We start from the raw sequence: 15805 nt of genomic DNA on the forward strand, positions 1-15805 counted from the left end.
GGCCCACCCAGGACAATCCGAGCGGAGGTCAGAGACCAACGTCGTCATGTGGACCGTGAGGCACGGGGTTTCCTCAGGCCACGTGACACCTGCGTTCTATAACGTGTTCTTTAAGAAGTCTCAGAGTTAGTCCGGCAGAAGTGACCTGAAAGACTCAGCAAGTCCAGGCAGCACTCAGACAGAAGGAGTCCACTTGAGTCACACGAAACTCTAGGTGTCAGGAGTGGGAGGGCAGCCTGTCCCCACGGCGACCTTGTGTGCCCGGGGCCTGCTGGGCAGGGCAGCTCTAAGGCGTCACCACCACGGGAGGTACGGAGCATGATGAGCTCAGGCACCGGCCCGTGTGCTCTCCTGTGACCCGCACCTGGACCCTGCCTAGGGCACACAAGGGGCCTGCGGGCTTACGACAGAATCCACAGCACCTCCTGGCCCAGGCGCTGACCACACCCCAGGGCTCCTCGCCTGGAAGAAGATCCCAGCTCAATAAGTCCTCCCGACGCTGTTTCCAAACAGCCACTGACCATGCAGGAGAGTAAACGGGATTAAGTCCCAACGACACCGGCTCAGGTGCAGACGGCGGGCTTGGGACCTAAGACAGCAAGTGGACGGGGTCAGACCCTTCGGGTGCTTTCCTGTCAGAGACAGGTGTGCTCAAAGGGCCCAGCTCTTAGGAGACCACAGAAGACAGGCATTCGTGGGCAAGGGGACCCAAACACCAGAGAACCACACTTAAACTCAGTCAGAATAACGACAACACTCCTGCTCTCAGCCCCACGAAGCAGGACTTGGGCCTTCCAGAAAGAACACCAGCTCAGAGACTCTTCCAACCATTGATCCCCGAGGTCAGCATGGCTGTGTTCAGAAAACCATCCCTGGCTCTAACACAACCCTCCTACTCCCCAAAATAGGAACAATAGTCCAAGATGGCTAAGGGGCGGCTCAGCTCAGGAGCTAACAGGAAAAGAGTCCTAGTCAGGGGTCTCAGCTGCCAACAGGAAGGGTCACTTAACAAGCCAAGTGGGAAACTCCGATACACTGGACGACACCCAACCCAAAAGATCCAGCTCTCCTTGCACAGCATGCTCTGATACTGAGCAGTCGCTTCCCGGCTGTCCTACCAGCAGCTGCCACTGCCCACCACACTCGGGACAGTGGCCCACCACTCAGCAAGGCCATAACATCATTCTTGAATCACCACATCTGTCGCTGCAGAACTGATGTTTCTTGCCCAAAGGCAAATCATACATGCAACTAATGGTATCTCCTGCCACTTGCTAGAAGCTTTTGGTAATTAGAATAGAAGCAGAGGAGGGAACACTTCCAAACTCATTCTTTGAGGCCAGCATTACCCTGATACTAAAACCAGACACAGACAGCACGATAAAACAAAATTACAGGCCAATATTCCTGATGAACACAGATGCAAAAATCCTCAACAAAATATTAGCAAACCAAAATGGATCATAAACCATGATCAAGTGGGATTTATCCCAGGGATGCAAGGATGGTGCAACATCCACAAATCAATCAATGTACTACACCACATTTACAAAATGAAGGCTAAAAAAATCACATGATCATCTCAATACATGCAGAAAAGGCTTCTGACAAAATTCAACATCCATTTATGATAAATGGTTATGGAGAGAATGGACCTCAACACAGTAAAGGCCACGTATGACAAACCCACAGCCAGTATCACACTCAAAATGAAAAGCTGAAATCTTTTGAAAGACAAGGATGCCCACTCTCCCCACTTTCATTCAATGTAGGATTGGAAGTCCTAGCCAGAGCAATTAGGAAAGAAAAAGAAATACAAGGTACTCAAATTGAAAAAGAAGTAAGACAGTCACTATTTGCAGATGACGTGATACTATATAGAGAAAATCCTAAGGACACCACCAAAAAGCTATTAGAGCTAATAAATGAATTTAGTAACATTGCAGGATACAAAATCAATACACAGAACAAAATCAGGAGAAACATTCCATAGACACGTAAGCAGCAGAGGGTCTCTCCTCTCTCAGACGTACATACCGTTGGTGCCCCACTGCCCTTTCCAGGAGCACCCTTCTGTTTTATTCTTACCAATGGTCTCCTTCCTTCCTCAGTAACCATCCTGCAATGTGCTTTTGGCTCCACTTGGCAGACTGGGCCTTCCCCTCCAAAGACTCTACTCTGTGTTACCTGCACCTGAGGATTAAAAGTGGTCTGTCTGTCTCCTCACCAGTGGAGGCGGGCGGTTTCCACCAAATTCCTCGTATCTACTCGAGCACTCTGAAGCACTGCCAAGATGCTGGGTGTGAACCTCAGAACCCAGAGCCCCACAGGTACACGACGTGATTTTTAAGTTCAAAGTGCACTCGGACCGCCACCATCGATTAGCACACACAGACACGTGTTAGCCCCTTCGTAAAGGCAATATACCCCCTAGGACACTCCCGACGCCTTACAGACATGGATTATCAAGGCTGTCAGGAAGCTACATACACACACCAAGAGCAGCTGACCTGGGCCACAAGGCTGTGGAGAGACATCATCTCTTGGGTCCAAGGGAACGTGGCCCAGAGGACTTCAGAGGACCAGGCGACACGAGGCCCCACGGCTCTAGGAAGAGCACAAGTGGATGAGGAACAGCCCCAGGGCCTCGTTCCTTAGAAGCCAGTCATCACAGCACACATCTCTGGAGCTTTGGTGAGTGTCACAGGATGAATTCCGAGCTGCCCTCGGTTAGGACACACTAGGACACTGGAACACAGAACACCTGGGCGTACAGAGGTTTCAAATTCAGTTGAAACTGGTTTTTTGTTCACGCATGTAAGTTTTTCGCTGATGTTTTAGGAGACCATCCAGGTAACAGACCAGTCCACAGAGAAAGGCAACCAATGCTGACAACTGGTTATTTTCATTATGTTTTCTAGATCTTTCAAGTTTTCTACTGTATTTTTATAACTACACTCACACCTCAATGGGACAGTAGTCCCCAATTAAAACAAGTCTGCAAAACAGCTACAAGCAGCTGAGGGGCACCACGGCATGTGGCTCTCATCGGACGCGGTCTCCGAGAAGCATGGTAGGAAGTCTGGACGCAGAACTCGTCCTCGTCAGCTGCAGGAAGCTTCTGCCCACCACTTGGGGACAAAAAGAACACCCCCCAAAACAACTCTAGGTGCTTCCTATGTCCTGGCCACCCCCAGAGGTGGGTCAGAATTCCACACTAGCCCTATGGTATTAAGTTCCAGATGGGCTGTTGTTCCAGAAGAAGCCTGTGACAGCGGTGTGACATAATGGACCTCTAAGTGCTTGTCTGCTTGTATCGAAAATCCCACGGCACCCAGTTCCCATCAGCACAGCCAGTGTCATTGATCCGCTGTTCTCATCAATACCCGCTACGTCACCGTCTCTCCTGTGGGGCTGGAGAAGGCACCGGGGCTCACTGACTGCTAAGCAGGGAGAGCAGCGCAGTCCGTGACAAAATGTTCTAGAGAGCCTACTGCCGAGATGGCAGGGAAGAGAACGGAACTTGTGTCCTCATAGCCAGCCGGCCCAGCCCCACACTTGTGGTGATCGTTCCCACACCCATCCCCCCGGGGCCTGGGTGACACACAAGGTGGGTTTGTTAGCCCAGACACCACCCCAAGGCATGCTGCCCACACCCAGGCAGCCCCGTCGGACCCCAGGATAACCCCCTGAGTAAAACGGGGCCAGCCAGCACATGGCAGCTAGGTGGCTGGAGTCTGATGGGGGTTAGGAGGAAATCCACAAACGACTCTATTCCCTCTACTCTGAGTAGGTTTTGTTAGAAACTGGGCACTTCTTTTTTTTTTTTTTTTAAAGATCTTTTTTGATGTGGACCAGTTCTAAAGTCTTTATTAACTTTGTTACAATATTGCTTCCGCTTTATGTTTCGGTTTTTTTGGCCACTAGGCGTGTGGGATCTTAGCTCCCTGACCAGGGATTGAACCCAAGCCCCCTGCATTGGAAGGCGAAGTCTTAACCGCTGGACCACCAGGGAAGTCCCGAAACCGTGCACCTCTAAGACCCAGGAGTGGGTCTGCTCCACGGTGGCCACACCGACATGAGGAGCACTCGGAGGGGTGGAGTAAAGAGCAGAAGGGTGTCCCTGTGCTTCTCGAAACATAAAAACAGCTTTCGGGACTTCCCTGGTGGCTCAGTGGTTAAGAATCCACCTGCCAACGCAGGGGACACAGGTTTGATCCCTGGTCTGGGAAGATCCCACATGCCGCAGAGCAACTAAGCCCACAAGCCACAAGTACTGAGCCCGCGAGCAGGGGACACAGGTTTGATCCCTGGTCTGGGAAGATCCCACATGCCGCAGAGCAACTAAGCCCACAAGCCGCAACAACTGAAGCCTGTGCACCCTAGAGCCCGCAGGCTGCAACTACTGAGCCCATGTGCCGCAACTACTGAAGCCACGCACCTAGAGCCCACGATCCACAACAAGAGAAGCCACCGCAATGAGAAGCCTGCGCACTGCAATGAAGAGTAGCCCCCGCTTGCTGCCAACTAGAGAAAGCCCACACGCAGCAACAAAGACCCAACGCAGCCAAAAATAAGTAAATAAAATTAATAACTTAAAGAAAAAAAAAACAGCTTTCAGTGCATCTCGGCTCAACCCAATAAAAGGCAGGGACAGCGGGCTTCCCTGGTGGCGCAGTGGTTGAGAGTCAGCCTGCCAATGCAGGGGACACGGGTTCGTGCCCCGGTCTGGGAAGATCCCACACGCCGCGGAGCAGCTGGGCCCGTGAGCCATGGCTGCTGAGCCTGCACGTCCAGAGCCTGTGCTCTGCAACGGGAGAGGCCACAACAGTGAGAGGCCCGCGTACCGCAAAAAAAAAAAAAAAACAGGCAGGGACAGCATTCATCACCTATGGAATGTGGCTTAGAAAATCTCCAGAGCTCAAGTAATGCCAATCGAAGGAGGAATCAGGAACTAAGTAATCAACTGTTTCTACACACACTTGTCGTGTGTGTGTATGTACTCTTTTGAACTGACAAATGCTGTGCAAACGTGACTGACTAATAAAGCCTAGATGTGAATGCTTACGCTCCATTTTGCAATAGGAAGGCTTTGAGGCTTCCACTCTGCCTCAAGAAGCGATAAATTTTAAAATGCACAGCAACATGGTGATCTTGCTTTGGTACAACCCAAAAACCCTAAGCTGCTGCAGACACCCAGCCCGTCTGTGCAGCTGCCCTGGAGTCGCCGCTCAAGAGTGACCCTGGTTGTGCCAAGCCACGGAGGACGCTGCAGCAAAGTGCAAACCAGCAAACGCCAAGGAGGTCAGCTCGCTCTCGGGGCCGAAGCTGCCTCGTGCTGTGAGTGAGAGGCCCTATCCATGCAGCTTCTCGGTCTTGCTCACCCACAAAAGCGGAAGCCAGCAGGAGATACGTACGGCAGGTGTAAACATCTCTGTATTCCATGTGCTCGTAATCGGGAAGAATTTTCATGAAACGGCCCGACTTCACACGAGGGTTTATACCTGAACAGACACAGCAGGGAAAGGGCTGAAGATGGTTCTGCCTCCTCGACTGTAAGAAACCATTTTCACAGGACTCAACACCTGTCCCTCACCGACATCACAGGCTTCCCTACATCCTCGACCCCCAGCACCAAGCGGTTGCCAAGGAGGCAGTCCTGGCCAGAAGGCACTGTGGTGACAGGTGTTCCTGTCAGTGATCCACACCAGGAACTCATGATGGCAGGCCCGCTCGGGACCCCCTCCAGGCTCTCTCCCCATCACCCACCACAATCAGCGGGGCTCACCGAGGTGGGAGGGCAGAGGTCGCAGCTCACAGATATTTGGTGTGGCTGTGCAGGGAACCCTGTGTCCCAACTAGGATCCCCAGCTCGCCCGCTGCACACCTGGCACTGTCCTTCACCTGCTGCACGTGTGTGCTTTGTTTTTGACAAAGGACGGTGTTTGCCAGCCTCCTAACTCCATCAGACCGCTTCACCCCTGGGCTGAGGGAGCTGACTCTACCATCTAGGCAGGAACTAGGGGCGGCTGTCCTCTACCACCCATTCCAGAAGCTGAGCGATGCTCTCCTGGATAAGGCCTTCAAAGAAAATTCACAAAAACACAGCTCCAGCACTGTGGAAATGAAAACTGAAGCTTGCTTTGGCCGGGGCAGACCCAACGCTCAGGGGTGCTGATAACAGATAATATGAATCAGTCTCTGGATTTGGCAACCATGTTCAAGGGGTTAAGAACCAGCAGTCAAAGAAGTCTCCAGATGTCCTCCTTTGCCTCACGGTGACCTCACCGTGGCCCTTGTCCCCTCTCCCTGGCCCACCTGCACCTCCCCCTCTCTCCTACTCACCTGCCCATCCACCTGTGCCCAGACGTCCCCTCCACAGGACAGATGCCCCCAAGGCCCGGGCAACCCCTCTGCCCACAGCTGAGATGAGCTCTGTGGGAGCCTTCGTTCTCACATGTGTTCTCCTCTGGGTGCTTCAGCCCCCAACACCTAGCAGGTACGAGCACCTGCCTCCCTCCAGGAGTATTTTGAGGGCTTACAACTCTTAGACAGAACTCAAGTGGCTTTGAGATGATATCATCAAATGGCCTAACAAACTCAAAAAGCAGTGAGATGATAAGGACTTCTCATATTAGATCCTCATGGAAACAGCTGACCATCCCCAAAGCCGGGAACCTCTCGTTTCTGTGCGCTCACAGGGACTCCTATGGGGAGTGTGCCTCTGACTTGGACACGACGCCCATAACGAGGGCGGCCTCCTGGATTCTCTGCTCTGGGAGACTTAAGACACGGATGCTGGGGAGCAACACTGAAGCAGAGAGTGGAGCGGGGCCCTGGGGCACCCCCAGGATGGAGGGCGGGAGGGGAGGGAAGGGGACACAACCACCTTTCCAGCCCTGGAACTCCGGGCTCTGCAAGGTTCAAAGTGGCACTGTTCTCACCACTGAGACCACAAGACAGGAAGGAGTTACATTTTCACGAGACGTGACCACTCGGGCCCCAAGACCCACTTCCCCTGGAGACACGCATTCTCTTGGGTGGGTGGGACATGAAGCAGAGGCCAGAGAAGAAACCAAAGTGCGAAGCTGCACAGGGAAGGAGGCACGGGAGGCCCTGCGCAGAGCAGCCCTGCCCTGGGCTTCAGGACCAAGGACAGCAGCACGGGGCTGGAGTGGGGCGCTGGGTTGGGATGGCATCTGAGGGTGGCTGAGGATGCAGCCCGAGCCCCTCGGCAAGTGGGGAGAAGGGGATACTGGGAGGTGGCAGAAGTGGGGCTGGGACACACAGGGCTCCCAGAGAAGGTGGGAGGGGGCAACAGCCTCGAAGGCACAGCCAAGCGCCAACATCAAGAACCACACGTGCCCAGGGCGGCCGGGGAAGGTCCACGAAGAACTTAGAGCCTCCAACAGGAGATCTCCCCACTCGTGAGCAAATTCTAACCCAGGAACACTGGCCAATCCAACACCCCAAATGGCCACGGGATCGAGGTGGAGAGAAGTCTGATGGGATGAAGAAATCAGCCCAGATTCAGGGACTAACCGCGTCCCCCCTGGGCTGTCTCCCCACAGAGCTGATGCTCCGCAGAAGTCCACACTCTACCTGTGCGGGGGATGCGGGACACAGGAGGAGAGGCGTCTCCCAGGGGGACTCTGAGAGCAGCAAATCCACTGAAAAGAGGGAACACAGCAAGCGACACCAACGAGCAAGCCCCTGACACTGGAAGGAAGCCTCCAGCACGCTGGTTCCCGCCCAGCAGCCTGGCCCCCGGGAAGTCCCTCCATCCTGAATCACAGGTTTTTCCGAAGTAAGAAGCATCATCTGGTCTAGGTATTCAGGGCAGAACTGGTGCAGAGTTCAAAAGAATGTGTAAGCCAGGGCTTCCCTGGTGGCGCAGTGGTTGAGAGTCCGCCTGCCGATGCATGGGACACGGGTTCGTGCCCCGGTCCAGGAAGATCCCACATGCCGCCGAGCAGCTGGGCCCGTGAGCCATGGCCACTAAGCCTGCGCATCCGGAGCCTGTGCTCCGCAACGGGAGAGGCCGCAACAGTGAGAGGCCCGCGTACCGCCAAAAAAAATAAAGAATGTGTAAGCCAAAATCTACCAAGATGGTTTTAAGATGAACACTTAAGGTCCTTTTCAGAGAGGTCAACAGGTCAACCTCAGGCCAAACAGCAGTGGGCCGTCATGATCCTTCTTGCCCCGTCCTTTACTACCCAGCCCCGAGTGTTAACAACACACACCAGGCCCCGCTGGGCAGGGACAGGCAGGCTGCTCCCCACGGGACAGTGTACCCACTGCCCCTGGGCGATGTCAGTGCCAACGGACACCCTCACAGCCTCACGCAAAGGGCCCTGATGAGGAAGGGCCAGCAGAGAGGTGCTTGGGGCCGGGGGCTCTAGGCATCACGGAGCATTGCTGGCGACTCTGGAAAGCAAAGGGGCGGGGACAAGAAATGGGGGCGCTGGGAGACTCAACGTGCCTGCAGGAAACGAGCCAAGGAAGGGCTGGGGCTGGTGCGGTCAGGGTGGCGGGGAGGGGCCCTGGCAGCTGTCACGGCTGCATGTCACAGTCGCTCCTGGGGTCCACGTCTCCAACCAGGCTGCGGGCCTGGGATCTAGAGAGACGGGCACCTCCAAGCACATCAGAGTCGTTTCCAGGGCAGCCACGTTCCCCAGAGGAAAGATACCTTCATCCACCTGCGCTGCAAAATCAGGGTCGTGATTCACTCAGAAAGGGAGAAGAGAGCCCCCGACCTTTTCAGTGCTGCTACTACCAGCGCTGTCTCTACAATGTCAAAGCTGAATTTAAAGGGTATCTGAGAACAGACCTGTGGGCTGAGGGCCATGGACTTTTATTTTCCGTGGCTGACGTCTCTGAGCACCTGCTTCTGGAACAGGTTAACAGAAGATGGTGACAGATTAACTTACACTTCGCGTAGACGTCTCGACAAGACACGCCCGTGATCTCCAGCTTCCTCAAGTTTTCACAAACACCGTACTCTGCAACAAGAAACGTTTGCTGGAAATTACAGTCAAGAAGTCATAAAGCAGCAGAAATATTAATAGACAGACGTGCGGGTGGGGGTGGAGCAGGCATGCCTCAGCCTTGGCCTTGTCTTCTCAGCCTGACCCTTCTTTCACTGTGGAGATTTCATGGGCCCTCTCCACATTCAGTCAACACCCTCACTCCCCAATGAAGCCGCTACTCTATTTTTAGGCAACTCCACTCCGAATGAAATAGCAACCTGCCATGTCTATTCTGATAAGCTCTAGAAACCTAATCACTCAAACCCACAACCAGACATCCTGGTTTATGACCACGGTGTGGCAGAAACTCAGAGTCTGGAGACGATGCGAGTTCCCATGGAAATGCGACCATCACTGGTGTCAGGGTTCCACGAAGGCCCCCCAACCCCCTCCTGATTCTGTGAAACGAAGACACAGCTGGGGCTTCCCAGGACGGCCCTGAAGCAAATCCCTGACACCCACCTCCACGGCCAGCGCTCTGCCCCACCTCCAGGAGAGAAACCCAGGCGTGGAGAGGTTGGTGACTCAGCAGTCCTTCCAGAAGGGGACTGCAGTCTGGCCAGCAAAAGGCTGTCCACCTCATCACATCACAGACCCCACCCTGGCCGCAAGGCCTGGTCTTTTCAGTGGAATGGATGATGACACTAACCCAATGCTTCTGTGAGGCCAAGCTCAAGATGCAGACGGTGGAGAAACCAGTTGGGGCAAGGCGGTTAGCACCTGGCAAACCTCCCTGAGATGGGCCTGCCCGACGGTGCTGCTTCCACTGTTGGTGAGCAGACCATGGCCTTGCTCGTCACCAGACAAAAACACACGTTTTATCCTCCTGCCAGGAAGAACGTGGACTCCACTCTGGAGTGTTATGCAAGTTACAAGAACTTGTGAGGAACTAGATAACAAAATGTGCTTGTTTGTGACCTTGGACGGGGTGACACCTGCATGTCACATGAGTCACCAGCAACTGAGAGCCCCTGGTTTGTCAAAATCCTTGCAGACCATGCCAGGGACCAGCTGGAAGGGCCACTCCCGCCCTGGGTGGCGACCAAGCTGGAGCTGGTCTACCCGTGCTCTTGAGAAGAGCTCTGCTCCACAACGAGCTGTCTTCATGATTCCCCATCTGCTCTGGGATGTCCACCACGGCCAAGTGGCCCTCCTGACGACCACAGTGGCTGTCACCACCTCGTGTGCTCTCCATAAACAGTGTCCTTCCCTTGCACCAACCAGGCACTCCAAAACCGTCACCGCACAAGACTGGTGCCTCGGATTGTTTCCTATGTGATGCTAAAGGACAGGTCCTCTCCCGGTTCCAGCAGCGACCAGCGCACGGGATAGACGAGATGCACCTCTTGCTGCCTCGTTGACGAGACAGTTTGGGAGCCAGGGTAGGGGTGGGGCGGGGGGCAGTCTTCTCTGAACTGCGCGCTTTTGTGATACATGTGGACACTCTGCCGGTGAGATGCAGGGCACAGACCCAAGGCGCATCCGAGTGTGCCCCGGCGGCCTGCAGCACACTGAAGCAGCAACGTTGCCCCACAGCACCTGCCGACCCAGTGGGTGATTTTCGCATCTGAGCCCAGCGATCCTCCCACCTGCTAGAGACAACGCACCACCTCCCAGCACCCACTCAGACTTGCAAGCGATTCTAAGGTTTTTAGCCAGGATGACCAAATTTTCAAGAATCTCTGCACATCGTGTCAAGAAAGGGTGCTGGTAATATCACACAAGAGATGAACCTGCACGAGCAGACAAACCATCCACAGAAACGCCACTAACAATCAGAAGAAAAGCAAAAGTACGATGCAGTGCTAATAAATACAGCAATGCTTAGTCGGTTTTTCTTAATGTTCCCAAAAGATAATAAATTCACCGAAGCGGAACAATGTCATTCTGACCCAACTGCTCCTTCAAGAAATGTTCAGTATTTTTCACATGATGGAAAAATCTTTTTTTTAAAACAGTGGCTCGGAACAATTCCACATACTCTGACTGTTCCATAAACCTTCCCATAAGTCATCAGGGAAAGTGCCCTTAAAATAGCATTAAGGCCAGTGTACATGCAGAACCACGGATCCTTCCCCCTAGAAAAACTCACCAGTGTTAACGCCGTCCTACCCAAGACCAGCATTAACGCCGTCCTACCCAAGATGGTTAAAGTTAGCACAGCAAACCGTGCTGCCCACAGCTGCTTTTTAAGTGCCAAATTTGGGTTGCAGGCTGCCGATTCAACTACTTTCCTTGCTAATCTATGACATAAAGTAGCTTGTGAAAGTCTGTTTTGAAAGTGTCTACTCCAAAAATGGCAGCAAGTAAAAAAAAAAGTTGGGAAGGGGGAGAAAAGTGGGTCAGCTGGACTTGAGGAAATTTAAATTAACCATGGAATTACCATATGATACAGCTATATCCTATTTCTGGGTACGTACCCAAAAGAGATGAAAGCAGAGACACAGAGATGTTTGTACACCCATGTTTACAGCAGCACTACTCACAATAGCCAAGAAGGGGAAGCAACCCAAGTGCCCATCGATGGATGATGGGTAAGCAAAACAGGGCCCATCCACACGACGGAATATTATTCAGCCTTAAAAAGGAAGGAGAGCCTGACACCTGCTATAGCCTGGCCGAACCTTGAGGACGTTGTGCTGAGTGAGATAAGCAGTCACAAAAGGACAACATTGTATAATTCCACTTATATGAGGTCCCTATAGAATAGCCAAATTTCACAGAGACAGAAAGTAGGACAGTGAGTGCAGGGGCTGAGGAAGGGAAAACGGGGAGTCAGTGTCAGCTGGATAAGACGGAAAGGTTCTGGAGATGATGGGGGTGATGGCTGCACAACAATGTGAACGTACTTAATGCCAGTAAACTGTAGCTTAAAAATGGCTAAAGTGGTAAATTTTATTTTGTGTGTACGTTACCACAATAAAAAAATTAAGTTGCCACTTCAAATACTCCAATCAGAAGATTTCCAGAAAGTTACTGAACAAATGTTTTGCCAAGACGGAAAAAGAGCCCAGGAATCTGGGCCAAGTCGACACTAAAGCTCCATCCTCTCTCTGGTGACCTGACTGCCAGGGGCGCTCTTCCTGTCCAGTGAGGTCAGTACTGTGTGACGGTCGTTACCGAAAACCCCTGCACCCAGAGCATGTGTCTGAATGTGCAGGAAGTCTATTCAGTCTCTGCGGGTGGGAATGGGCGAGCAGAGTTTTCTCTCTCCCTCTTTTCCACTCTCTTGCCCCTACAGGAGAACCTAAGGAACCCACGCTGCTTCCTGAGGCTCCTTCCCTCGAAGAGAAGATTAACGGAGATTAACGGAGGCAGTACCCGTGCCAGCCGCGGCTGAGATGTGCACACTCTCTGCATCGGAATGGAAGATGGCAAAGTTCACATCATAATTCTACGCACTGCACCAGCCTTGGTACCTGCAATTAGAGGGAACTTAGCCCCATGCTCGCCATAAATGCCACTTATGAGGGTCCCTGCCACGTTGGAAGGGCACAGCACTAAGACAGTCTCTGAAGCAAGCTGCTGGGCACACAAGATAAGGCTGGAAAGGGGGTGGTCTCCTGGTCCTGCCAGAGCCGGGAGTCCACAGGAAATGCAGAAGCACTGAAGAGTCTCAGGTAGAAAAGCAGCCTGGACTGGCTGACCTGTGGGTGGAGCCAGCGGAGACACACCTGGAGACGCAGGTGCGGGCTCCCGTGAGGAGGCCACTGCACCACCAGGTAAGGCAGAGGTGGCAGGAAAGGATGGGGGAACCCAGCTGGAACCCAGCTGTGGTCCCCGGCAGGCAGGAGAGAGCGGGAGAAGGAAGAGTGGAGGAGCGCTGCGGGCTTGCTTCCCACCCGCCGAAAACTCACAGTTTTCCAAATAAAACCAAAAGGCAGTATTGATTGCAAATTTAGCGCATTTTTGTTTGCACTAAATTAGGGGATAATTATATTCCTTAATAAAACATGGTTAAAACTTTACTTCCAAGAGACTTCCCTGGTGGTCCAGTGGTAAAGAATACGCCTTCCAACGCAGGGGATTCGGGTTTGATCCCTGGTGGGGGAACTAAGATCCCACATGTCACGGGACAACTAAGCCCACACACCACAACAACTGAGCTCGCGCACCTCGATGAGAGAGCCCGCAGGCCACAAACTAGAGAGCCCACGCGCCCTCGAGCCTGCGCACCACAACTAGAGAGAGAAAACCCGCACGCCACAACTAGAGAGAAGCCCTCACGCCACAAGGAAGAGCCCGCACCAAAATGAAAGATCCTGCGTGTTGCAACTAAGACCCAACGCAGCCAAAAGAATAAAATAAATAAGGAAAATAAAAAAATAAAACCTTTACTTCTGAGGCCGAAAAAGGAGGCAGAGGCAGGGGTGGGAGCTGGTGGGGAGGGGGCTCCACCAGCCTCAGGGGTGTCAGGCAACTGGCCCCCAGGCTTCCTGACACAGCTGCTCCGAGGACACCCCTGCGACAGCACAGTGCCGCTTCCAAACCCCTGTGTGTCCCCCAGCTCGCTGCCTTCCTTAGCTATTACTATAACTGCATGTAATACTATAGCTATTACTATAACTGCAGCTAATACTATACTATAACTATAGTAATAGCTAAGCTATATTACTATAACTTAGCTATTACTATAACTGCCTTTTTTTTTTTTTAATAATGTAGCAGATCTGGAAAAACACTGTGCAGCCAGCTCATCTTAGGATGGGAAGAATGTAAAAACCAAAACCTGGATACAGCCCATAGGCTGTAGGCTCCTACTCAACACATAGAATATGCGGGATGCTAACCGATAGTTCCCAAGGACAGCTGGCAGCACCTACACACTCCATGCGACTTCTTCCCAACCAGCTCCACCCCTGCAAAGATGAACAGTCCTGGGGCCAAGAGCAGCCTCGAGAAGCCTCGCCCTGCCAGCCAGAGGATGGTGACCCTGTCCAGCTCCACGACAGGTATCCCTGGCCGAGGGGGCTCCACTCCAGCTGAAGCCCACCTGTCAGGCCCGGACACTTCTTCCTGGTGCACGCACACCTGCTCGGTCTCGCCAGCCACTCGTGAGACCAGGAGGTAAGCAGAGTCTGACTCTGCCATCACCTCGCCCCGGACCCCTTCACAGATTTCAGACACTTCCCAACTCCCCACTAATGCTCCTCATACAGGCTGGGCTACTCTGGGTTTCCTCCCCTGTCCATCGCCACTGGGCGGACAGTGAGGGTGTCACTGGCAAAGGATGCTGACTCATGAGTTAGAACCCAGGCCGCCTCCTGACCGGTCCTGGCTTTCTCACAGGACACCTGTTCCTCCAAAGTCCCAAAGACACCCTTATATTTGCACACCAGAAAGACAAACCAAGATCCTCAAATGCATTATGTAAGCACTTTGTAAACACAGCGAAACAGTGAAAATGGCCCATCAGTTCTTCCAGGCAAGGCAACCATATCTGCCCAATTAAGCATGGCCAAGGGGAAACCTTCACTCGGTGCTTTCTGGGGGCCAGGTCCACTTTCCAGCTCGCTTTTGTAAGGTTAGCAATGTCCCTCAGGAGGCACTGATTTCCTCTGCCCTTTCCTACTTGGCTAACTGGACAGATGAGGTTCCTCTGCGAAGCAGCACTTGAGATCCGACTTCCAAAAATACAGAGACTGTAGTCCGGGCAATAGCAGAGCGGAAGAAAAGGAAATGTTCCCCGACAACTCGGAGGTCCTGCTATGCGTCCAGGAGGTGGCCTGCTTTCCTCTTCTCATGGCTGAGGCAGGTGCGCCCGCCCCAGCCCCAAAGCAGGAAGGCGCAACAAGCACCTGCTTAACAAGAATCATAAACTGTGCCCAAAGCCGACTTCAAAGCCAACAACTTGCCCATTTCACCCCTTCCCAAGACGACCCTTCAAACTTTAGCCATGTTTACCAAAAGCCGCAGTTCTCACATTTCACATCAGCATAGCAAACAGAATAGGAAGCGTTTTCTTCTGCATGCAAATACAAAATTAAATATTGGTTTTTAACTTCCCACTTCTGTCATAAAGCTCAAACATTATGGGAAAAGGGTATTTCTAATTATGATGGAATTTAAGCCCACTTTAGACTTACAGCTGATCAAAATATTATACAAATATTACTCCAGGTGTCATTAAAACACTTACCATCAAGGGGAGAAATGGACAAATTATATATTATAAATTCAAAACCTCACTCTATGTCTCAATATTTAAGAGTGTGGTGTAGGGCTTCCCTGGTGGCGCAGTGGTTGGGAGTCCGCCTGTCAATTCAGGGAGCACGGGTTCGTGTCCGGGTCTGGGAGGATCCCACGTGCCGCGGAGCGGCTGGGCCCGTGAGCCATGGCCGCTGGGCCTGCGCGTCCCGGAGCCTGTGCTCCGCAACGGGAGAGGTCACAACGATGAGAGGCCCGCGTACCGCAAAAAAAATAAATAAATAAATAAATAAATTAAAAAAAAAAAAAAAAAAAAAAAAAGAAAAAAAAAAAGAGTGTGGTGTAGATGAGAAAATACACGTGCGAGCGCTTCCTTTGCATTTCCTTTGCTTTTAAATGTTTCTTTTGTTATTCTTTGAATGTTCTGATTTAGAACCATGGTCTGAATTTTCTAAACACCTTAGCCTCAGGTAGACAGGCCAGCGTTTCAAAATTCACCAACTAAACAGTGAAGTGTTAACGAAAAACAGCCTCCTCTGGGTCAAAGGCAAAGAACGGACTCGGCTTCTACGCTATGCTCTGAGAAATGATGGCTTATTTATAGCCCCACATGCCAGTAACGGCAGGAG

At 52.4% G+C, this 15805-nt stretch overlaps 1 protein-coding gene across 1 annotated transcript in view; it reads right to left on the reverse strand.

The window, feature by feature from the left end:
• The window catches only part of FBXO31 (F-box protein 31), a 42619-nt gene that overhangs the window by 18665 nt on the left and 8149 nt on the right, over window positions 1–15805 (reverse strand). Inside the window, exon 2 of the mRNA XM_007468467.1 lies at window positions 8931–9002. Coding sequence (XP_007468529.1) covers window positions 8931–9002 — 72 coding nt within the window. The remainder of the gene's footprint in view (window positions 1–8930; window positions 9003–15805) is intronic.

Source organism: Lipotes vexillifer, unplaced genomic scaffold, assembly GCF_000442215.2.
Source record: "Lipotes vexillifer unplaced genomic scaffold, Lipotes_vexillifer_v1.1 scaffold23, whole genome shotgun sequence".
Lineage (NCBI taxonomy): Eukaryota > Metazoa > Chordata > Mammalia > Artiodactyla > Lipotidae > Lipotes > Lipotes vexillifer.